The sequence below is a fragment of the Trifolium pratense genome, linkage group LG1 (genome assembly GCF_020283565.1).
Source record: "Trifolium pratense cultivar HEN17-A07 linkage group LG1, ARS_RC_1.1, whole genome shotgun sequence".
Lineage (NCBI taxonomy): Eukaryota > Viridiplantae > Streptophyta > Magnoliopsida > Fabales > Fabaceae > Trifolium > Trifolium pratense.
This window is the reverse complement of record NC_060059.1, coordinates 28,156,118-28,179,712: the sequence shown is the minus strand read 5'-3', so window position 1 is coordinate 28,179,712 and position 23,595 is coordinate 28,156,118. Positions and strand designations below refer to the sequence as shown.

Here is a 23,595-nt window from a genome sequence, read left to right as displayed (position 1 = left end):
ACTTAAGGTAAAATACTGATATTTGTTTGACCAATTTATGTTTTTATCGTTAAGCTTTCAATCAGAGTCTTGTTCTATCAAATCTAGGTTTCTTCGTCTTCTTCTCGGCGTCATCTCAATTTTCAAAATTAAGAACATATTTCCCCCTCTTACGGACAAGATCCCCATTATTACAAAGCTTACTCAACTGAGCATAAAGCATAGGCGCGTGGGCGAATGGTAATTCTTCACCATATTCCCTTCTTATAAACTCAGAGATTGCTTCCTCGGTCGAGCCACTTTCTTCGTTCAACTCCTTCATTGCTCTCTTTATCATCTACATACAACCAACAAAAAATAAAACAAAATCTTGCAAGATTATTTAACTTAATTGAAATAAATTAAAGTAAAAATAGAGAAACAATTTTTGGTTTTAATTAATCTTCGGGATCTCAAAGGAAAGGGTCTTGATAATTCAAAAATCAGCCAAAAAGTTATTAAAATACGCAAAAAATGCCACTGAAATATCGAATGCAGATTCTTTCAAACAATTTGTTCTTAAGCAAAACTCGTTAACTTTATAACACAACAGAAAATAACATAGTTGATTTTATATGAAATAAGAAAATCAACAAAAAGAAATTAAAAGTTACATACCAAAGCATAAGGAGGGTGAGTCGGGGTGTCGAAGGATTTCAAAACTTGGGGAAGACGGTTGTCAATGAAAGAGGAGACGTTTGGAGAGTTGATGGTGGAGCTAGAATTGGGGTTGATTGCTACCATACGGGACAAGAGAGATTTTTTCATATTTTTCATTACCACCTTGTTCCTTTCATCTTGCTTCATTGTGATTTTTACTCAATCGAACAAAATTAAGTAGATTTATATACACTTGTTTCTTCGCTACTACTCTTATATAAGAAAATTTTAGAAGAATTTGTTTTTCAAATATAAAAAAGTATTGCACATTTTAAACGTGCTACCTCCGATGTTTTTTATAAGAGACAATTGGATCAACAAAAATTGATGTATTTGGTTCATAATATTGACCATATACACTATTTTTGTTTGACTCAATTGTCTTTTTTTAAAAGATCCAGAGAGAGTATTTATTATTTAAATAATTTTATACCCTTTTATAATTGTTAGAAATATAATACATTTTAATATTAATAAACAAATAGTGCTTTGGGACTTACGTAATCACTGGAACAATTGCTTGTCTTTGGGAATTAACCTAACAAACTCTCACATTTTTCGTACGGGTAATGCTTGTGCTGACAACTTTGCCAACGAGGGTCATGCTGTTGCCACTTATACGTGGTGGGAATCTATGCCTGCTTGTATAAGAGGTGATTTTCTTCGTGATAAGTTAGGATTACGTAGCTATATAGAGTTGCTTAGTTTTATTTAAATTGTTTGTTGTTGATTGGGGTAATGCCTATTCCCCCGTACATATTTTTTTCTTATATATATATATATATATATATATATATATATATATATATATATATATATATATATATATATATATATATATATATGACCTATATAGGCAAAGGAGGAGGAATACCAGGGGTGCCAACATAGTTGAGATGTCTGACTTTTCTCTGATGTATATATGGTCTTACTTTATCCAAAAAAAAAATATATACTCCCTCCGTACCAAATTATAAGTTGCTTTGAGGAAAAAAAATAGCAAATTATAAGTCGCATTAAATTACCAATTAAGCATTTAGCTTATAAAAAAAAACAATGAAGCATTTAATGTTATTTTTTCTATTATACCCTTAATTATTTATTACATATTTTTTTTCAATTCTTTAATTTATTTTTCTCATACCATTAATAAATGACAATTTTGTAAACTAATCCATCATTTATCTTTTCTATACAATATTAATTACATTTTTTAATTGGTATAATATTGTCAAAATGAGTTATATTGTGGTACAGAGGGAGATTAGGTGTAAGAATATGAAATTTCAAAGGTTACTTTAGTAACAAATATTTGGCTTAAATGCAGTTTTAAATCCCCTATTTTGAAAAATGCGGAATTTTACCCCCCCTCCTATTTTAAAATGCGGAATTTTACCCCTCCTATTTTATAATTTGTTGGATTTTGCCCCCCACCAAAATTCTGCACAAAATCTGCTTTTGAGCCTCAAGTTCAAAGCTTCGCACATAACTTAATTTGGATCAATAATTCACAAAACTGATACCGAGACGACCGTAATCTAGTTGGCTTTCCACAAAATCAAACTCAACTAAATTTGGAGTTATAGAGAGAGATTAATTACCGTTTTAGTGAAGGTCTGTCCAATTACTAATTCTGCATAAATCTACTTGTGACCTTCAAATTCAACATCGTCTACCGAACGCATCGTAACTCCAAATTCGACGAAATTGAAATGCCAACAAGGGTAATTTCGTTAGCTTTCCATACATGTAAATAGTACTCAAAAATGAGCTACAGGGTGAGAGGCATGACGAAAATACCAGTAGTAGTTTCATACGATAATTAATTTGAACATACCTTCACTAAAACGGTAATTAATCTCTCTCTGTAACTCCAAATTTAGTGGAGTTTGATTCTGTGGAAAACTAACTCGATTTCAGTCGTTTAGGTACCAGTTTGGTGAATTATTGATCCAAATTGAGTTCTGTGCGAAACTTTGAACTTGAAGCTCAGAAGCAGATTTTGTGCAGAATTTTGGTGGGGGGGCAAAATCCAACAAATTATAAAATAGGAGGGGTAAAATTCCGCATTTTTCAAAACAGGGGGGTAAAACTGCATTTAAGCCAAAATATTTTAAAACAACAATATTTAGTCAAATGATACTTTAGTAAAAAACTTTTCTTCGAGTGGAAAAGTGATTCAAAGATGTTAGTTGAAAGGGTAATAAGACATTGCAATGTCAACCAGAATATTCCTATATTTATTAAACGTATTCGTGAACATACTAACATTAATTGGCATGTCCAGATTAATCACACTTGGTTTTATCAGCAGATTGGTTAGTTAATTACAGTTCAACGTTGTTGACTAAAAACAAATTCAAATCGGCTAAAAACAAAAAGGATAAATCTGCGAATAAACGCACATCATCCATGTTTATAGCATAAAACGGAAAATTGCATAAACCTACAAATGTGACTATATTGAAGTGTCTGAAACGTTCATGCCTTCAGATCTATAGCGTTGATGACACAAAACTCGACATTGATTGAAATTGCACTTGATCGGAACTAATCTTTCAACCTAAAACAAATGATCACCGCACATAGATGGGAAAACAAAATACACCACAAAAAGACAGGACAACAAAGTACATCGTACGAAGATGGAAAATCAAAATAAACAAATATGTGAAAATCACACTTATTTAATATAACGAAAAAGAAAAAACAATTTGGAGGGGTGATTCTAGGTCAAACCTTAAATCACCCCTTCTTTGATAAACTAAGAAACTTTTTTATTTGCATGCTTTGGAGACACCTTCTACAGAGCTTCAAAGTCTCTTTTTTTATGACATTTCAGACACTTACATGCATCAAAGTGTTCGTTTAGTTTTTTACTCCCTCTGTTCCACAATGAATGACTCATTTTGATTATATGAATTATTCATATATCTTGCTTTGACCATATTTTTATATTAATAAATAAAAATAAATATTAGCATATAAGATGTTGCTAGTTTCGTCTCAATGAGTATTTTCAAAATATATTTTTTATAATTTTTATTGTTATACAAGTAAAAATATTAGTCGTCAAAATTATGCATCGGCATGCGTTAAACAGTTAACTTAGTCACTCATTTTGGGATGGACAGAGTAATTTCTTTTGAGGCTTTACCCATATTTTGTTAAAAACATAAAAAATAATGAATTAGGTAACATTTTTTCTAGAGTTTATCCACTTAAATCAATTCAAATAATTATATCATTTGAATTTATTTATTTTTTTTGTTCACGTTCTTCTAACTACCATACACACTCTTAATAAGTTAATATTCTTGTTCCACCGCTACTGCTAGTGCTCGGCGGGGATCCTCCGACGCATTTTCCTGACGACGGCTGACATACAAACCGCCCTCTCAACTCCAAGCGCCAACTTCAGAGTCGTGCGGTATTCTCTCTCTCTCTCTCTCTCTCTCTCTCTCTCTCTCATTCACTGATGAATCTCAAACTAATGAAAATATATTATCCCTCTCTTTGATTTCACACTTGTTTTGAAATTTTGAATTTCTTTATATGTAGTTATTTATGCATTTCAACAAAATTCAATTACTATTTCTAAGGCCGAATTCGTATTGATAGAATTTCCCATTTTGTGCACACCAATTGTTTGAAAAAATGTTTCACTGATTTTTCCACCTTTCAGTTTCAGGGAAACTTTTTATTACATTATCCATGAGGCTCTATGATGAATTCAAAGAGATATTAAAGATTCAGAAGCTTCGAAGATGCGTATCTTTTGCTGGTTTCTACGGCTTCACTACGCTTATCATCTATGCTTATGTTAACAATACGTAAGTTTCATATTGATAATAAAAACTTGTTCTTGATGCTATAATTATAATTTGGATTTTGTTTATTGGTTCTTGTGTTAATCTATGGTATGTTGATTGTGATTTTGGGGTTGCAGAACTAGGGCTGGGTATTCTAGAGCCGATCAATACTATGCATCATATCCGGCTGGTACTGAGCTTTTAACTGACACCACAAAGGTCGTTGTCATGATATAATCGTGAAAGCTTCATTTATATTGATGTTATTTTAGTTCTGAAATATGATTGTAGTGTTTAAATTTTCTGTAGTTATACAAATCTGCTCTTGGAAACTGCTTTGAATCTGAAGAGTGGGGTCCATTTGAGTTTTGCGTCATGACGAAACACTTTGAGCGTCAAGGGAAGTCACCATATGCATATCATGCTGTGAGTTATATTTTGCCCATATTTTATTACTTTACATCTCATTTATCCCCTTTAATGTTAAATTCTTATCTTTTCTTTTATCTTTTTTTCAGTCAAGAATAGGAACTTTTTCCAATTGATATTTGAATCATTAAAGATATTGATTTGTGAATCTTATTTGCTCTTTTTTCCACTTGATATTCAAATACTTAATGATATTGATTATGAATCCTATTTGGTCCCCAATCCCTCGACAGTTTTCCAGTTTTTTAGATAACCCCTGTTTGAGTTTTAGAAGCATGCTAATGGACATAACATATGATAATTTCCTTTAACTATTTTGTAAATGCTAGTTAGGCCTAATTTTTTTTGTGAATTAGGATTTTTCTTTATAATAGGATTAACATAGAGTTATATGATAGGAAAGTGTTTAAATAACGGGGAAGCTTAATATAGTTATTAATATAGAGTTCTGGACAACAAGATTAAAACTGAATTATAGTTCTATAGGCAGTGTAATATAATGAAGCAGTACAATCAAAGGAAACAGTAACCTGAATTGTGACATGCTGAACAGAAGGAAATGATAGTACCAAAATTTAGAATCTTATCCATGTAGAGAAAGCTTAGCTAATAAGAAAACTCGGAATGAATAATCCAGAGAAAGAGGGCAGACTCAATTTCAGCATGTTCCCATCATTCACATCTTTCTCCGTATATTACATAATCATCGGAATATTTTCTGTTACTCTTTCTCTCTTTATTTCCCCGTCTGACTTCCTGAATAATTGGATCAACCACCTGTCTAAGGGCCTCAACACATTCTGTTATTCCAGGTGGATTGCCACGTGTACTCTTTTAGGCCCTAACAGGAACCAACTAAAAAATAATAGCGCTATGGAAGATGCAATGCAAATACTTCCTTTAGTTTAAAATCTTTAACCGTAATCTCAACCAAGTTTATATGTTTGTTGAATTCCATTAAATTGTATTACGTTCTTTGGGGTCTGTAATTACGGAGCCAGTTTTGAACGCTTTAGTTTATATTTTACATGTCAAATGAATAGATAATATGTCCAAGGGATATTTTCTTATAGTTTTTCAAAGAAGTGTGTCTCCAGAATCAAGTGTAAATTATTTGATTCTGCTTATTATATATTCGATGTTAACACAATCTTTTTTTTTTTTTTTAATTGCAATGTGTTGGATTTGTTACAGCAATACATGGCACACCTCCTTTCTCATGGACAGCTTGATGGAAGTGGTTAACCAATAAACCATATGAAGTATGACAGAGGGGAAAGTTTCGAACATAAGAAGAAATGTAAAGCCAAATGAGAAAACTTGAGGTTGAAGTTGAGCTTTTAACTGCTTTATATTCTATACCCTTTTGTTGTTTAATGAAAAATGGTAAAGTATTTGATTTCCCTCATGCTATTTACCATGTCAAGTGGTTGTCTTGGAGTTGATCATTAATAGGGAAGGGAGATATACTAGTTTATCCTTTTTTGATTGGTACCTGAGTCCATTAGATTGTTTGACAGGCTTAGTGTAAGTAATAGAGCCCAGTATATTGCCATGTTATTATACTTACAGTTAAGATCCAAGTCTGTTACGACACACCAAATCAAATATGTAGATTAATATTGTTTAGAGACACGATAAACAGGTAGAGTCCATCTAGTTCTAAATAAAGGTCATGAACTAGAATTTGTGTAGGACGTAGAAAATGAAAATAAGGTCAGATTTTTGACTAATTTCACCGAATTAGATTTGAAATAAAACTCAAAATATGCCCCGTTTGGTCATCATCCGATGACCTTGACTACAATAGCTAAACTCTTCATGATAATTACTATAGCACATATAAATTAACAATATAATTTGTAATTTTATTCTTATTCGTAGAACATTTTATTACATAACCCAAACTACACAAAAAACTAAATGGCTAAATCTTCTTTTTCCTGCTAAGATCACCGAATGATGCATTCAATTTATTTGAAGACAATAGTGAAACTGAAACAGAAAACCAAAACAGTAACCACCCTAGTTGAAGGAATTGAAGGACCACACCCTAGTTGTAGTTCTTAATCTTGAGGATATCAATGAAGTTATTATTACCCTCAGAAAAGTCATTGGTAGACAGAAAGTCAAGAAAATCTCTAAAGCTGCTTTCTCTATACTTCTTAGGATTTTGATCATCCACAAGCTCTTTAGCAGTCTCCATTTTATCATCCATTCCCAAACTGAATAAACTAGTAAGTGAGATTCTTGTACTGTCCCTGTTGAGGGTAGCCCTGTGAACAACACTCTTGTACAAACCATTGCTTAGTACCTCAAAATGGTCACCAACATGAACTTGAAGTGCACCAGGAATGTGTGGTATAGCTTTCCAAGTATTATCCTCAAAATCCATTATTTGTAGACCTTGACAACTTTGGTACAGAATTGTAAGGCAACTGTAGTCAGAATGTGGTGGGAGGCCTAATGCAATCTCTGGTTGTGGACAGGGTGGATAGCAATTCACTGCCATCACTTGCATTCCATCTTCAATTTCTTTGGTTATATATGATGGATTTAATTCAAGACTTTCAATTATTGCTTTCATCACCTCTAACCCCACTTTCTTCACTTCTTGACAATATCTTCCCATCTTTTCCCTACAATTTTTGAAGGATTTTGTTCAAATCATTTTCGGTAATTAACATCATTGTTCCATTTTGTATATATTGTTTTAAGAGTTTAACTATAATATTACAACCACTTAAGAAGTCAAGTAGGTTAGTTCAAGTAGGTAACTCATTTTGGAATGAAGTGACTAACAAATTTGAGTACTACTAACAATTCTCTTTAGTTTTATCTATTTAGTCGGCCAACTGTTATATTTAGGACAAAAGTAGTAATAAGGTATCTTATCAATGCTTACATCGTTCTCGTGAGCATAATTCAGTTGATATGAATATTGCAATAAGCACTGGTCGGGATTTCATATTTCAATAAAATTTCCATTTATTCATCTTTAGGGATAAAAAATTTGCACTAGGTTGCTTACATCATTATTTTGGATGTTTTCAATATCTTTTGAATTGAATATTAAAGCTTATCCACAGTTTTTAGTCCCCAAATCTAACTCGTGACATATGATATATGCAACCTATGTCATTGTCTACGATTACTTTTAGATATTTAGCAATGTTTTCTTTTATTTACAACAAGCTACAAAGGTGTTGTTAGTTTCATCATTCAACTGGAAAGAATACAAAGATTAATGAGTCAACAAAACACATATTATTAGAAAAATGTCTCTTTTAAATAAGAACTAGGAAAATGTCTCTGATAAAGAAACATTTACTTCTCTTGTATTTACTGATAACTGATGTTATCAGTTAGTAAATGAATTAATCAGGAATTTAAAATCGTTTTTTATCTTACAAAATCATTTTTTTCCTTAAACTGAACACTCAAATGGTATAGCATAACTTAAACTAAACCATAAATAAGAATCTCTGTTCCACCAAAAAATTGGAAGACATAACACTTCACAACTTTTTATACAATAGGAAATGTAAATTATATAATTTTTTTTGTCACTTTTATAACTTTTCTCCCTTTGTTTCCTTGTTGTATGTTTCCTTTGATCAAATATACACATGTGCTCATTATAAATAATTAAATAATAGCTAGACTTTTAAATATAAAATTGGTGCATCTAAAAGTATGCAAAACTAAATCCAGCACATGCATGCATGCATGCTCCGTTACATTTTAGCCGTATGAATTATTTATTTTTAGACTTATGCTTATGCATGCTCCGTTATAATTAAACTTGATATATGTACCAAAATATAAAATAAATAAACTTGATATTCTCCACGTGTACTGTAGATATTAATCCTTCAACCCCCGTGAACACCTAATGAACGGTAAACTCTTTCTAAGAATTTTAACGTTGTATGTTTAAATTCGATTTCGAATCTGAGACCTTGGTTAAACTGGATCTTATTGATTATCTTACATAACTAATTTTAATACAAAGGAATGATTGTTAAGTCAAAGTAATGTATACCTGTAATCCTTTGGATTTTCTGGCCACATGTGGACCCAATCCTTTAAAGGATGAGCGTAGTGTTTGAGAAAAACCCTCCAAAACTGAACTTTGTCAACACCATCTTTTATGCTTGTTCCACATCTTACTGGTTTGTGCACATCATTTGACATCAACTCCATTTTTTCTTTTGTCGGCAAATCAAAAAATTTGGATGCAACGGTTAAAGCCTCATCTAGCACCGATTCACTCACTCCATGGTTCACAACCTGAAGTTAGATTCCAAGTTCAAACAAATGGGGATGAGTTTAGAACCTGCAGTGAAAAGTTATATCTCTTTTTTGAAAATTTAATAGTTGAGATTTAATTAAAAGGCTTCGTTGGTTATTGTCTTGCATTTTTATTTTATTTTTCTGTAGATATTCAAAACCAATTCATTTATTTAGATTATAAAACAATGCTAGCATTGACCAAAAAAAAAATCAATACTAGCACCGATATACCCAAATTAATTAGTCAAAGTCTACGTTACTATATATAGAGAGATTATAACATACACTCTGGTTGTTAACAAGGGGAGTTTAGAACAAATCAAAAATATATTTAGACTAAATAAATGTTATTTTACTTATATTTTGTTACAGAAAGAGTATTAAAAAAACTTACTTGAAAGAAACCCAAGCGACGACAAGCGTCTCTAATTTCTCGAATAACATGAGACCTTGATGTTGAGCCATTTTTAAGAGCAGCCATATCAATTGCAGCAAGATTAGCATATTGTGGTGCCAAATTGGGTCTATGCATTTTTGGGATTACATAATTTTGAGGGATAAAAGAGATACTCTTATCTTGTGCATTGTCTAAAGTATAGAATGAATTAAGGTTCTGACCATGCTCCATTTGTTATTCTAGTATAGAATGCAATGAAAAATTCCCTAACATGTCCCCAATGAGTAACAACTACATTGGGTTTTTATAACATAAGTTTGAAGCCAATACTTAAAGACTAAGTTAGTTAATGCTTTGAATTTTGAGAGCTAGAATACAGTAAATAGCTTTTGTATGAATTTGGTCTAGTTTGTTTAACAAGATGAATTAGTTCAATTTTGTACTAGCTAGATACAGCATTCATGTTGCCATATTTTCTTGTGTGCCATTCCCATTTAATTACATTATTAATTTTATCACATGACCATATATATCCAAATAATAGCTATTGGCCAAAACCACTTAGCCCGGAATGTTGTTAAAACCAAAGCCTGAATCAAATGAGCTCATAGTGGTATTAGACATTAGAGAGTTCTTAAATGTTCCAATCCCTCATGGCATGTGTAAGGTGATAAATGATGTATGACGTCTGCCATATGTTTTATATACTTTTTTTTTAGAATAAATAAATGTTTTATATACTTATCCTAATTCGGTTTCGCATATTTATGTTTTTAATATTATTGAAGTAGGTTTTTCAAAAAGTCGTAGATGATCCATGTATTTATACTATATAATTATTATATTATTGTAGTATAATAAAATATAAATTTATTATTTAATTTTGTCAAAAAATTTATTATTTAATTTAGGAAGATATATGCCGACATGAGAAAGTGACTGACACTGACTCTTATTTATAGACATTGCAAAACATAAAGTCAATGAAATTTGTCTTCTCATAAACTTGAAAGATAATCCAAGGTCACTTTGTATCAAATTCAAGCTTGGAATACATTTTTTCAGTAATGACGATTGCACAAATACAATGTTTTCCAAGAACATCAATGATTAATCTAGTCTCATTGCACAACTCTACAGCCTGATCAATATTCCTCATCGACATCCGCGGACATTCAACTTTAAATATCAATTTGTGATTTGGAATGTCGAAACATTAATATTATTTAAGAATTTGGGTGTGAACCATTCCTTTTGTATCTCGTTATATTCATCTGATCTACAAACCGAAACAAAGCTAATATATTCTTGCTCACTTCTAGGGACAAACAATAAGAGATACTCATTAACATGCTTGACTATATACAAAGTTGGGGCAAGTATACCACACTCTTAAAAAAATGGATTTCTTCATATTTTAAAAAACATCTGGATATGCAAAATCAATAAGAGAACGCAAGAATATTCAAACTAATTTTCCACCCTCATCTGGAGACATTTCCATTACCGATCGAAAGAATCCATATTTGGCAAACATTTTTATTGCAATTTGCTTAACATGAACGGTTGAAGCGCTTAAACGCATATTTGTTGAAAGCTTCAAAATTTTGCAATGATCGCATAACTTGGACGAATTGATGGCGGCTGCCATTATGTCCTGTCTACATCCTTTCTAGTAGTCTGTAAAATCTGTCTAAAATTACCCCCCAAAACAACTAATATATCACTAAAGGGTTTGTTGTTATTGTCCACACCGTTGTAAGACATCATATCACGTAATGACCTGCCAAAAGCCTCAAAGCACCAATGATGCATTATAGGTGCTTCGTCCCAAATGATCAACTTGGTTTTTATGAACAAATCAGTCTTGTCGCTCTTTCTATCAAAATTACATATTGATGTCTCATTAATTTGCAGTGGAATTTCGAACGATGAATGTGTTGTACAACCACATTGTAGTAATAGGGATGCTATGCCAGTGGAAGCTGCATTAAGTACAATGTATCCTTTAGCATGTAGTCCAGAAGACAATGTTATCCAAATAAATGTTTTGCTTGTTCCTCCATGTTCTGGACTGGGCCAAGAGCTGGCCCAACCACTTATGCCCGACATTTAGGGCATGGCCCAATAAGGGGAGACTTCCCCGACACGTCAGCCAATGACGCGTCCCGCTCGACATAACGGGTAGGCAGCACGTTGAACACGTGCTCGCCTATCCATGCATGTTGATCCACTTCGCCATAGCTTAACAGCTAAGTAGCACATTTAACACGTGCTCCTTTTTCCAACCGCATCTGTCACGGAGTCTATCCCTTACCCGCGAATAGCGGAACGACTCCAACCAGGATAGAGGCGAATAACGGCCTTCCCCTACGATACAGGGACTATCCTGGCAGTTGAGCCTATTGGGCCGGTTATCCAGGCCCAATAGACCAACCTTTGGCCCAGCGCTGGGGGCACTATATAAGCTCTCCTAGACAGGAGAGCCAGGTATTCAAAACCATTCTACACTTTCTTTCTCTCTCTTCTTTGTATCTCTTGTCCTCTTTGCTGACTTAGGCATCGGAGCACCTGCAGGTACAAACCCCCCCTTCGGTGTGGAAGCTTGCTCAACGGACCGGCCTCAACCTCTCTGATCATCAGGTTAGATCAGTGGCGCCGTCTGTGGGGAACTGAGTTCCTCCCCTTCTTTAATCTTTCCTAAAGAAACAAAGATAAAAACCGATTCTCTCAACAACTTTCACCATGGCTAGTTCATCACAGCAACTCAACACCGATACCGGCGACGAGAACGTGCTCAACGTTCCACCCTCACCGCCGCCACAGCATAACACCGTTCTATCACCGGTGCGTGACGATACCACCGTACCACGCGGTCCAGAAACCGACTCCCGCGATGGACGGGAAACCTCACTCTCTTCCGATGAAGAAGACGTCGAGATCCTAACCGATCGTCAGATGGGCAAACGCCCGCAATTGAAACAAGAAACTCCAGCAAACAACGCTGGACAACGCTGGACAACCCGCAATCTTGGCCAATTCCGAGATCACGGCCTTGATCGCTGCTCTCAAACAAACAACGGAGGCCATGCAGGCTCAAGGTCGTCGGCTAGACGAACAAAGCGAAAGAATCGCCGCGCTGGAAAGAGACCGGCGCCGCAGAAAGACCAACTCTCCCCCGCGGAGACAACAGGCTGATTCTTCCCCTCCCCGTCCGCGGCCGTCAAACATCGACGCCCCGACCTAGAGAGGGTCGAAGTTACTCCTCGGAAGAAAGATCGTACTCCGCCTCATCGCGAGGGTAGGTCCCCTCCGGGCAAGAAAGGGAAGCATGAAGCTCCACGCCGCCATTCACCTCAAGGGTTGGCGACGATGGCCAAGCATGGCGCGTCGGGCAGCTACCGTCCTCGCAAATCTCGCAGTCCAACGCCCATGCCCGGCGATCATTCTCCACGGTCGTCCGAGGACCATTCTCCCAATGGGAGTGACGAGGGTGATCCCCGATGCCCCCTGTCCGCAGACATTCTGAGGAAGCGCGTTCCAAAGGGCTTCGAGAGACCTCCTACGCTCCCCGCGTACGATGGTTTGACCGACCCCGACGATCACATAGCCAATGTCAACGCTAACCTGGATTTCAGGAATATTAGCGGTGCCATCAGATGCAGACTCTTTCCGACCACGCTGAGGAAGGGAGCAATGGCATGGTACCAAAGCCTGCCCCCTCAATCTATCTACTCGTGGAAGGACCTTACAGACCAGTTCTGTAGACATTTCACTGCTTCCCGCAAGCACCCAAAAACCGTGCACGCCTTGGAGGCCATCTACCAGGCCGAGGAAGAAACTCTCCGCAATTTCGTCGAGAGGTTCAATAAGGAGGCTGTGCAGGTCGAAACAACCGACGATATGAAGAAGTACTTGCTGCAGAGGGGCCTTCGCCCGGGCAGCGATTTTGCCAAAGCTGTGGGCATAGAAAAACCACCCACCTGGGACGACCTCCTCCTAAAAGCTCAAAAGTACATTGATTACGAGGAAGTCCAGGCAGCTGATGTCGCCCGCCTTGCCCGACCTGGAAGCAGCCACCCTGCCCGCGAGTCCTCCCATAGGAACGATGACAGGGGTGGCGACAAGGGAAGCGATAGAGGCGGCGACAGGGGTGGCGAGAGGGGTAGAGACAGAAGGAGGGGCGAAAGACGAGAATCTCGTGGCCCTCCAAGCACATTCGCCACCTACACCCCCCTCATCAAATCACGGGGAGAGATATTCGCTGAAATTCACATCTCTGAGTTTGACAGAGCAAATGTGAAGCAACCAAAGCCAACCCCCCTGAAGCCCGGCCAAGACAAAAATAGGTATTGCAGATACCACAAGAGTTATGGTCACAGGACCGACGACTGCATCCAACTGAAGGATGCTATTGAAATCATGATCAGAAGCGGACAACTAAGACAATTCGTAAAAAGAAACAATGATCCTTGACCAGATACCGCGGAGACTCGCGCGGTCGAGGAGGTACCTCCACAACCAGCCGGGCAGAAAAACGCCAAGCAAATAGCTATGAGCGTATCCCGGCCAGAAGATTTTGCTATCCCTAGTGATTTTGGGGACACCTATACTGCTCCTACGCTTAGCACGTGGGAATATTTCACTGACTCATTCGTCATATCCGGCGGTCACATGGACAAGCACACCGTCGGATCGATAAAAAGAAAATTCGAGGATCTCATCAACACGTCCTCGAATATGAACGCAACACTGGACAAGGCGAAGGGGCGATCAATACCTTTAGCCTTCTATCGAGAAGAGCTGCCCGGCGGGACAGCCAATTTCCAAATTCCCCTCCTCGTCCGGGCAGACATGGCCAACATGGACGTTCGTCGGGTCCTCATCGATCCGGGGAGCTCCTGCGACATTATGTACGCCAGTTTGTTCAGGACCTTACAGCTGGACGAGACACACCTCACCCCGTACTTGGGTTCAGATCTCACAGGATTCAACGGGGCAACCACTAGGCCTTGGGGCTATGTCGACCTCATAGTCACTTTTGGCTCCGAGGAAACTGCCAAGTCGATCAGAGTCAAATTCTTGGTCGTGGACTGCCCCTGCCTCTACCAATGCATCATCGGCAGGACGGCCATAGCAGACCTGGTTGCGGTCCCCTCCACTGCCCACCTGAAGATGAAGTATTACACTCATAAGGGGCAGGTTGCTACTCTACACGGGGACATTGAAGCTGCGAGGAGGTGCTTTGACGCAGCATCCAAAGGCAACAACTTCATTGGCAAAGCTCCTAAAGCAAAGAAGCCAAAGCCTTCCTCGGAAACACCACCAAAGCCATCCCCGGAAGCACCACCAAGTCTGCCCGGTCCAAGTGTGAGCTCTGTTGATCTTGACAGCCGCACCTCCAAGAAAGAGCATAAGGAGGAGAAAAAGCTAAGGAAGGAGGAGAAGGAGGACGACGGGGCGAGCAAAGAGCATTATCGCCCCATTCCAGATGGAGACTTTGAGATAGTCCAGTTTGGCGAGGATCCAGAAAAAGGAGTCAAGATTGGTACGGGGCTCCCCGAGTTGGCGAGGAAGCAGCTGAAAGCCTGCCTTAGAGAAAATGCTGACTTGTTCGCATGGCACGCTGCCGACATGCCCGGGCTGGATCCAAACATCGCTTGTCATCAACTTACTGTCGACCCACTTGCTAGTGCTGTAGTGCAACGTAGGCGTAGGCAGTCTCCCGAAAAAGCGGAGGCTGCTGAAAAAGCTGTAAAAGACCTCCTAGAGGCAAATTTTATTTCTGAAGCCAGATACACTACCTGGTTGTCAAACGTTGTACTAGTTAAAAAATCTAATGGAAAATGGCGCATGTGTGTTGACTATACCGATCTCAATAGGGCTTGCCCTAAAGATTCTTATCCTTTACCTTGCATTGATAAACTAGTCGATAATTCTTCTGGCTTTAAATTATTGTCTTTTATGGATGCATATTCAGGATACAACCAAATCCCAATGGCTGTGGCCGACAGGGGAAAAACAGCTTTCATGACCGAGTCGGGCAACTATTACTACAACGTAATGCCCTTCGGTCTAAAAAACGCTGGTGCTACATACCAGCGGATGATGAACAAAGTATTCCGGGGAGAAATAGGCGACATGCTCGAAGTCTACATGGACGACATGATCGTAAAATCCCATGAGGAAATCGACCATACCGCCCACTTACGTAAGGTCTTCGAGCAGGCCAGGAAACACAACATGCGATTCAACCCAGAAAAGTGCACCTTCGGGGTACGAGCAGGAAAGTTCCTCGGATTCTACCTAACAGAACGAGGAATCGAAGCCAACCCCGACAAATGTCGCGCCTTTACGGAGCTCCCAACTCCGAGCAACAAAAAATCCATACAAACCCTGAACGGAATGCTGACCTCATTGTCTCGCTTCGTAGCAAAGTCTGCTCAACACGCATTACCGCTTTTCAAATTACTAAGGAAAGAAGCTGTGTTCGAATGGACGGACGAGTGCGAGCAGGCCCTCCAACATCTTAAGAAGGCCCTGTCCGAACCCCCAGTCCTCTCGCGCCCGGATGTCGAGGAAGTGTTATACATCTACCTCTCCGTCGCATCTGAGGCCGTCAGCGCAGCCCTTGTCCGTGAAACAACGAAAGGACAAAAACCAGTGTACTTTACAAGCAAGGCTCTCCAGGGGCCCGAACTCAGATATACACAAATCGAGAAGGTGGCCCTTGCCTTGATCAACGCAGCAAGAAGACTACGTCACTACTTCCTAGCACACACAATCGTAGTCCGAACCGACCAACCAATCAAGTCATTACTTGGTCGGCCAGATATGGCGGGCAGGATGCTCAAATGGTCCCTCGAGCTTTCCGAATTCGACATTCGTTATGAAAGCAGGAAAGCGCTAAAATCACAAGTCCTAGCAGACTTTGTGGCCGAAATGACGAGTTCAGCCTCCACGACAAGCGAGGCAGACAAATGGACAATATTCGTCGACGGAGCATCGAGCGCCACGGGAGCAGGAGCAGGAATTATCCTGGAAAACGAGAACGGGATCATCATCGAGGTATCCCTAGCACTATCCTTCCCGACATCGAACAACCAAGCAGAATACGAAGCCTTCTTGGCAGGACTACGGTTGGCCGAGGACATGGAGGCAAAAGAAATTAAAATCTTCACAGATTCACAACTTGTTGCCTCACAAGTATTAGGAGAGTATCAAGCCAAAAATGATAACCTCTCCGAGTATTTAGCATTAGTGAAGGAAAGAATCACTAAGTTCCAATCCGTGGAAGTGCAACACGTTCCACGCGAGCACAACAAACGGGCAGACATCCTGTCCAAACTGGCGAGCACAAAAAAGAAAGGCGGAAACAAATCCGTCATTCAAGAAATACTCCCTCGACCAAGCATCGAGAAAACGACCAACGTCCTCGACATAAATGTCATCGGCGACAAAAACTGCTGGATGACCCCCGTTTATAACTTCCTCGCGAATGGAACCCTCCCCGACAATCAGAAAGAAGCTGCAATAATAAGACGTCGAGCATGCGCATATGTCATCCTCGACGGAAAGTTATACAGACGAGGGTTCTCAATCCCACTCCTAAAATGCGTCGACGAGGAAACAGTCGACTACATCCTGCGCGAGGTACACGAGGGGATCAACGCCCAGCACCTGGGAGGAAGATCGCTGGCCAGAAAAGCTCTTCGGGCAGGATACTATTGGCCCACCATGCAGCAAGACGCTAAGGACCATGTGAAAAAATGCGACAAATGTCAACGACATGGGGACATGCACCTAGCTCCTCCCCACGAGCTCAAATCTATGTCGTCGCCATGGCCCTTCGCTTGGTGGGGCATGGATATACTTGGCCCTTTCACAAAGGGACTCCATCAAAATAAATTCCTAATAGTCGCCGTGGACTACTTCACCAAGTGGGTAGAGGCAGAACCCCTCTCCGACATAACGTCGTTCAGGATACTCCGTTTCTTCAAACGCGACGTACTCTGCCGATTTGGGATACCACAAGCCGTCGTCACGGACAACGGGACACAATTCACGGACAAAGGATTCCAAGACTTCCTCGCTGCCCTGGGGACCAAGCAACATTTCACTTCCGTGGAACATCCCCAAACTAACGGGCAAGCCGAGGCCGCCAACAGAGTAATCCTGCGCGGCCTACGACGAAGATTGGACCAGAATAAAAAGAAATGGGTCGAGGAGCTCGAAAGCGTCCTTTGGGCCTATCGCACAACACCACACTCCACAACCGGGGAGACTCCATTTAGAATGGTATATGGAACAGAAGCAGTCATCCCCGTTGAAGTGGGCGAGCCGTCTCGCCGAACCGAGCAACCGCTCGAAGAAGAAATGAACGACGAAGCTCTCCGTGAAGAGCTTGATCTCGTCGAAGAGATCCGAACGGGGGCATCCCTTCGGGAAGCCACCCTTAAACAGAAAATAGCTGCCCGACATGACGTCAAAGTCATCAAAAGAGAATTTGAAGTGGGCAGCCTCGTCTTAAGACGAAATGCTAAGGACTCCCAGGATGGTAAACTGGCGGCCAACTGGGAAGGACCATATCGCGTCATTGACAAAACAGATAATGGCGCATATTATCTCGAGGATCTTCGAGGAAAGAAACTTCCTCGACCTTGGAACGCCCAAAAGTTAAAACAGTATTATAGCTAAGTTATTGCCAAACTAAAAACAATTCTAAAAGGCTGCTCGGACCCTCTAGCAACGAGCCCGACACCTCGACAACGGAAAGCACGCGGGCACACGTGCTCGATCCAATAATTGAAAAGGAGATACTCTGGCTCAGGAAGGGCAGAGCATCTCCCCGACGAGGATAACCTTTGAGACAAGCTCCTCGTCTTCGTGCCAAGGCTTAACGCCCAGCTCGCGATGGGAAGTTCAAGCCGCGGGGACGGGCACAACAACGTGTCGGTCTCCGTATTAGCCTCAGAAAACAACTCTAGGCGCTTAGTTAGTTCCCTAAACTTTCTAAGTTAAATCCGAGGATGACCTCCTCGACGAAACGCGCTCGCAACAAAAAACTTACAAATATAAAAACGGTTTTGTCGAGCAGGCATACAACAATGTCGAGCAAGTATACGAATATAAAAACCAAAAATTTGTTAAGTTAAAAACGAGCAAGCATAAAGACATGCATATTCCACGCAGGCATAACTTAGCAAAACGAAAACAATAATTTAAACATACACACGAGGAGAACGAAATAAACGAGCAGGACTAACAAAACGGGCACTGTTATAAATACCGGGCATAAAAACCCACTTGTTCAAATATTACAAAACCGGGCACGCAGGCCCCCAAATATTGTTCAAAAACAAAGAAAATTACAAGTTAACGGCGCGCAGGCCCAAATAAAACAGTCGAGGAGGATCAGGTGCTCTCATCATGGCCCTCTGGGTTATCCTCCGGTGCCTGGTCCTCCCCGACAGCTTCCTCCTCAGCTTCCTCCTCCTCCTCGTCATCATCATCACCAGCCTCATCGTACTTCTCCTCCTCAAGGGCCATTTTCTTATACTCTTCAGGAATAACAATCTGCCCGTTCTCAACCCGTTTGAGCTTGTGAATGCCATCAGTAATCAAGCCATGCTCGGCATTCACAACCCTGAGTTGGGCGATCGCATTCTTCCACCCATGCACCATGCTCGCCAACATCAAGCCCCCTTGCCTTTTAATCTCCTTCACCAAGTCTGCCCGACTCACCAGCCTGGAAGTCTCAATGGCCTCGTCGGCAGCTGGAGCGAGCTTGGACTGCAGGTCAGCTATCACCGCTTCCAAGTTCTTTTTCTCCTCGACTCCCCATCAATGCACCTCTATCACGAACCTGTGCGCCACAGCACATCATAACCGTTGATCAAAATCCAACGATCCTGATCAAGAGCCATCAAGTGGCTAAGATTCAATCCCGCAGAAAACGAAAAGGCATGATCAATCCTGCGGCCCAGAAGCTTCCTCGTAAAACGAAGCAATAAAGAGCCACTTCCCTAGGCATTTATTGCGTCTCTTCATAGCCCACACGCGTGGCATTAAATGATGAAGAATCTGTCTCTTCACATCCCATCGAACAGACCACGCGTCTCTCGAGGGGCTCATCGTTATCACCAACGCAAAATATCTCCTCGACACAGGGAGCAAGCGTGAATTACGGGCAAGTCAAACAAACGTCACAAATAAACGTGCCCGCTAAAACAAGCAGCATTAACAAGATGCTATTCACACAATATCTCCTCGACAATTCATCGAGGAACTAAAAAGCCAATAATTCGCAAGGGTAAAATCCCTTCCCCGTAATTTCCTCCACGAACATTGTGGCACGCGTTACGAGCAAAAGGAAGCTTCCTCCTTGAAAATCCTCCTCGTCGTGCCATAGAGGAATTTACGAGCAGCATATAAATGCGCTCCTCGCGCAAACGAGCTACAATCATAACCAATGAATTGTGATGTCCTCCTCGACACACGGGCATGGACCTTAAGTCATTACTCCTATAGCTAGGAGCAACGACTTGGGGGGCTCCTGTTCTGGACTGGGCCAAGAGCTGGCCCAACCACTTATGCCCGACATTTAGGGCATGGCCCAATAAGGGGAGACTTCCCCGACACGTCAGCCAATGACGCGTCCCGCTCGACATAACGGGTAGGCAGCACGTTGAACACGTGCTCGCCTATCCATGCATGTTGATCCACTTCGCCATAGCTTAACAGCTAAGTAGCACATTTAACACGTGCTCCTTTATCCAACCGCATCTGTCACGGAGTCTATCCCTTACCCGCGAATAGCGGAACGACTCCAACCAGGATAGAGGCGAATAACGGCCTTCCCCTACGATACAGGGACTATCCTGGCAGTTGAGCCTATTGGGCCGGTTATCCAGGCCCAATAGACCAACCTTTGGCCCAGCGCTGGGGGCACTATATAAGCTCTCCTAGACAGGAGAGCCAGGTATTCAAAACCATTCTACACTTTCTTTCTCTCTCTTCTTTGTATCTCTTGTCCTCTTTGCTGACTTAGGCATCGGAGCACCTGCAGGTACAAACCCCCCTTCGGTGTGGAAGCTTGCTCAACGGACCGGCCTCAACCTCTCTGATCATCAGGTTAGATCACTCCATATCCATATAAAAAGAAAAAATCTTTAGATCCATATTCAACAGATTCCACAATTTGAATGTAAACGGTCTTCTGCTTAGCTGAAAGCATGCTAGATAGTTGATCACGTGTCCTGACCATTTCATCCCTATTATAACTTATTCATCTACAAATTGTTACAAAATTGAACAACATTGGTATAGTCAGGCTAATTCTTAGTTTTTCATATTATAGGATGTCAAAATCATAAAATTAATTCTTAAACATGGAGATCATATATCGCTAAATTACATCTAAGAAATTTAACTTGTTTCTTGGATTAGTCCATTTGTAAACTAAAAGAAACAAATATTTTCTAAAAAAAAAAAAAAAACTTTCGCAAAAAAACAGAAAGAAGAAGAAGAAGAAGTGATAAAGTATATAAAAACCAATACACACACAATCAATTGATAAAGATTCATATTCATTCACTCAACTTAAAAATTTTAATTTATAATTTAAAATTGAAACTAAATATAGTCCCTCCATAAACATTCAAATGTTAATTCTAATTTAAAATTGAAATTAAATAATTAATATTTTACTAAAAAATCAAAATCGATATATTTTTACCAAACTCATTAACAAATTGAAAAGCAATCAGCATATTAAACAATTTAGGGATTCCTGTTAGATTCAAAATAGGATTGAGATTTATAAGCGGTTTTTCAAATTGTTCAATAGATAGGAGTAGGAGAATTTCGACCATTGAAGTTATAAAATGAGGATGTTGATTAAGGGTTTGGATCGAAAAGATTGACAAAAATATGAAGGAAAAAAAAGATATATTTTCAACGTAGTAAGTTATTTTTGTCAATTCTTTACGATTGACAAAAATGAGGATGTTGATTAAGGGTTTGGTCCCGTATAAATTTTTTAATCAAAAATTAGTAATTAACTTAGTATATTTTTTTATAACAACTTTGTTATATTATTATCACTCCGTAATAGTTAGCAGTAAAGTTGAAAGTAATATTGTTTATGTTTCTTTTTTCCCTATTTTTATGTGTATTCATTCATCTTATTTTTTCTATATTCTTTCTATAATATTTTTTATTGACTAAACTTTCTATAATTTTTTTATTGTTTTTGTTTTGTTTCTATTTTTATGCATAGATTCATATATATTCTTTTTGTTGTATTTATCTTTATCTTTCTATATTTTTATGTAAGTTTTTTTTACTAACCTTTCTACAATTTTTTTATTGTTTCTATTTTATTTTTATTTTTTTTCTTTCACCACCAGTTTAATATGACTTAGGGGTCAATTTTGCATCAAGGGGTTCCAACCCCTTCCTGATCGCAGTTCTGGCATCAGTTTATTGTTTCTGTTTTGTTCCATTTTTTATGGATAGTTTCATATATAATATTTTTTTAATTTGTGTTTATCTTATTTTTTCTATAATATTTTTTTTTGTAAAATTACAATGAACAATACAAAATTTGGAATATTGCTAAAACTGATAAGGACAAATTAGTAATTTTAAGTAATAATTTTATTATATTAGTAGAGAAGTTTGCTATAAAAAAAAGTAGAGAAGTAGATAGAAGGAAATAAACAATGATAATAATAATAATAGAATAGTGCACCCAAATGATAAATTAAACCAAATTGTATATTCAAATGATAATAAAGATAATAATGTATAATTCAAACGTTACTTAGATTATTATACTCAAATGATAATAATAGCTTGTAACAAAAAATTTAAATAATAATGATAATACCAAAACAATAAACGACCAAACCAAAATTAATTCAAATAAGTATGTAATAAATTAAACCAAAATAATATAAATGTGATGTAAATTAAATCAAAAGCATTCTACCAAAAAATAATAAATTAAATCAGAAGCATAAATTATCAACCAACTAACGTTAATCTTTCTCAATCTTGATAGTTTTCAATAAGTTAACTAACTAGACCTTTACCCGTGCGATGCACGGTGTGATGCGTTGTTTTATATTATAATTGGAGAAATTGAAACAATAAATATTATTAAAATAATAAAATAGAGAATTCGAGATTCAAACTTCAATCATAGCATGGTTGAAGTGTTTTCGCTTAATTAGTTCACAAATAAAAATATCAAATTTATAATTAATTAGAGCATCTAGTTTTATAAATCTATAAATAGGGGATTTGATGAACTCCTCAATAGTCATTCTTTGTGTTTGCATTAAATCATCGGCCAAAGGAACAACAACGGGATCGGTAATCTGACTCACATCTTGAATTATTTGGAAGTTAGTATAGAAGATCATTTAATTGACAAAAAAATGAAAATTAAAATGACACATTTAAATGATACATAGATAATAGATAATTATGTCGGTTTAGAATTACCATAGGAATGCTAATTTGAATTACTCCTCACAAAAGACTTGCAGATTCGTAAAAGAGGATGAATCATATGAACAGAGAAATGACACAAATTAATGCGAAGTATTTAGTTTTGAAAAAAATCCATGGGTGTAATCATCACAAAAATACCAAAACCACTGAAAGAAAGAGATTAAAACAAAAATTACGAAGAAGAAGAAGAAGAATGATGATCACCCATCATCTGCAAAAAAGAAATATTACAAAACAATGGTAACAATAATCACATAATTTGGACAAATGAAGAGAAACATAAAAGTTGCATAAATGAAGTAATATATATAGGATAGACACATTTAAGGGGAAAAAAACTTGAAAAGAGCATATGAAAAGATAATGCATATAAATGGTGCAATATGAAAAGGATACATAAATGTTGATTGGTAGGCATTGGAAGAGGAGCAAGAATTAAATTGACTATTAAATTGAGTTTTA

The 23,595-nt window shown here is 38.4% G+C and overlaps 3 protein-coding genes across 3 annotated transcripts; 2 read left to right on the top strand and 1 right to left on the bottom strand.

The window, feature by feature from the left end:
• The first annotated feature begins 3,928 nt into the window (after positions 1 to 3,928).
• LOC123903030 lies at positions 3,929 to 6,327 on the top strand. Its single transcript, XM_045952890.1, has 5 exons — positions 3,929 to 4,108; positions 4,364 to 4,511; positions 4,628 to 4,709; positions 4,800 to 4,916; positions 6,114 to 6,327. The coding sequence occupies exons 2-5, from the start codon at positions 4,393 to 4,395 to the stop codon at positions 6,162 to 6,164; spliced, it is 369 nt and encodes a 122-aa protein (XP_045808846.1). The 5' UTR covers positions 3,929 to 4,108; positions 4,364 to 4,392; the 3' UTR covers positions 6,165 to 6,327.
• A 280-nt stretch (positions 6,328 to 6,607) lies between these two features.
• LOC123903029 (flavanone 3-dioxygenase 3) lies at positions 6,608 to 9,843 on the bottom strand. Its single transcript, XM_045952889.1, has 3 exons — positions 9,610 to 9,843; positions 8,965 to 9,212; positions 6,608 to 7,558 (listed from the first exon to the last, which is right to left on the bottom strand). The coding sequence occupies exons 1-3, from the start codon at positions 9,841 to 9,843 to the stop codon at positions 6,973 to 6,975; spliced, it is 1,068 nt and encodes a 355-aa protein (XP_045808845.1). The 3' UTR covers positions 6,608 to 6,972.
• Positions 9,844 to 12,984: 3,141 nt separating this feature from the next.
• Positions 12,985 to 14,088, top strand: LOC123891659. The gene has a single exon (XM_045941574.1). The coding sequence runs from the start codon at positions 12,985 to 12,987 to the stop codon at positions 14,086 to 14,088; it is 1,104 nt and encodes a 367-aa protein (XP_045797530.1).
• Positions 14,089 to 23,595: the final 9,507 nt, after the last annotated feature.

Coding starts and splice junctions, on each gene's coding strand:
- LOC123903030 (XM_045952890.1), top strand. CDS start 4,393: ATGAGGCTCTATGATGAATTCAAAGAGATATTAAAGATTCAGAAGCTT. Junction 4,710..4,799: donor TTTTAACTGACACCACAAAG/GTCGTTGTCATG, acceptor AATTTTCTGTAG/TTATACAAATCTGCTCTTGG. Junction 4,917..6,113: donor CACCATATGCATATCATGCT/GTGAGTTATATT, acceptor GATTTGTTACAG/CAATACATGGCACACCTCCT.
- LOC123903029 (XM_045952889.1), bottom strand. CDS start 9,843: ATGGAGCATGGTCAGAACCTTAATTCATTCTATACTTTAGACAATGCA. Junction 9,213..9,609: donor GTCGCTTGGGTTTCTTTCAA/GTAAGTTTTTTT, acceptor ATCTAACTTCAG/GTTGTGAACCATGGAGTGAG. Junction 7,559..8,964: donor GAAAATCCAAAGGATTACAG/GTATACATTACT, acceptor CAAAAATTGTAG/GGAAAAGATGGGAAGATATT.
- LOC123891659 (XM_045941574.1), top strand. CDS start 12,985: ATGGCCAAGCATGGCGCGTCGGGCAGCTACCGTCCTCGCAAATCTCGC.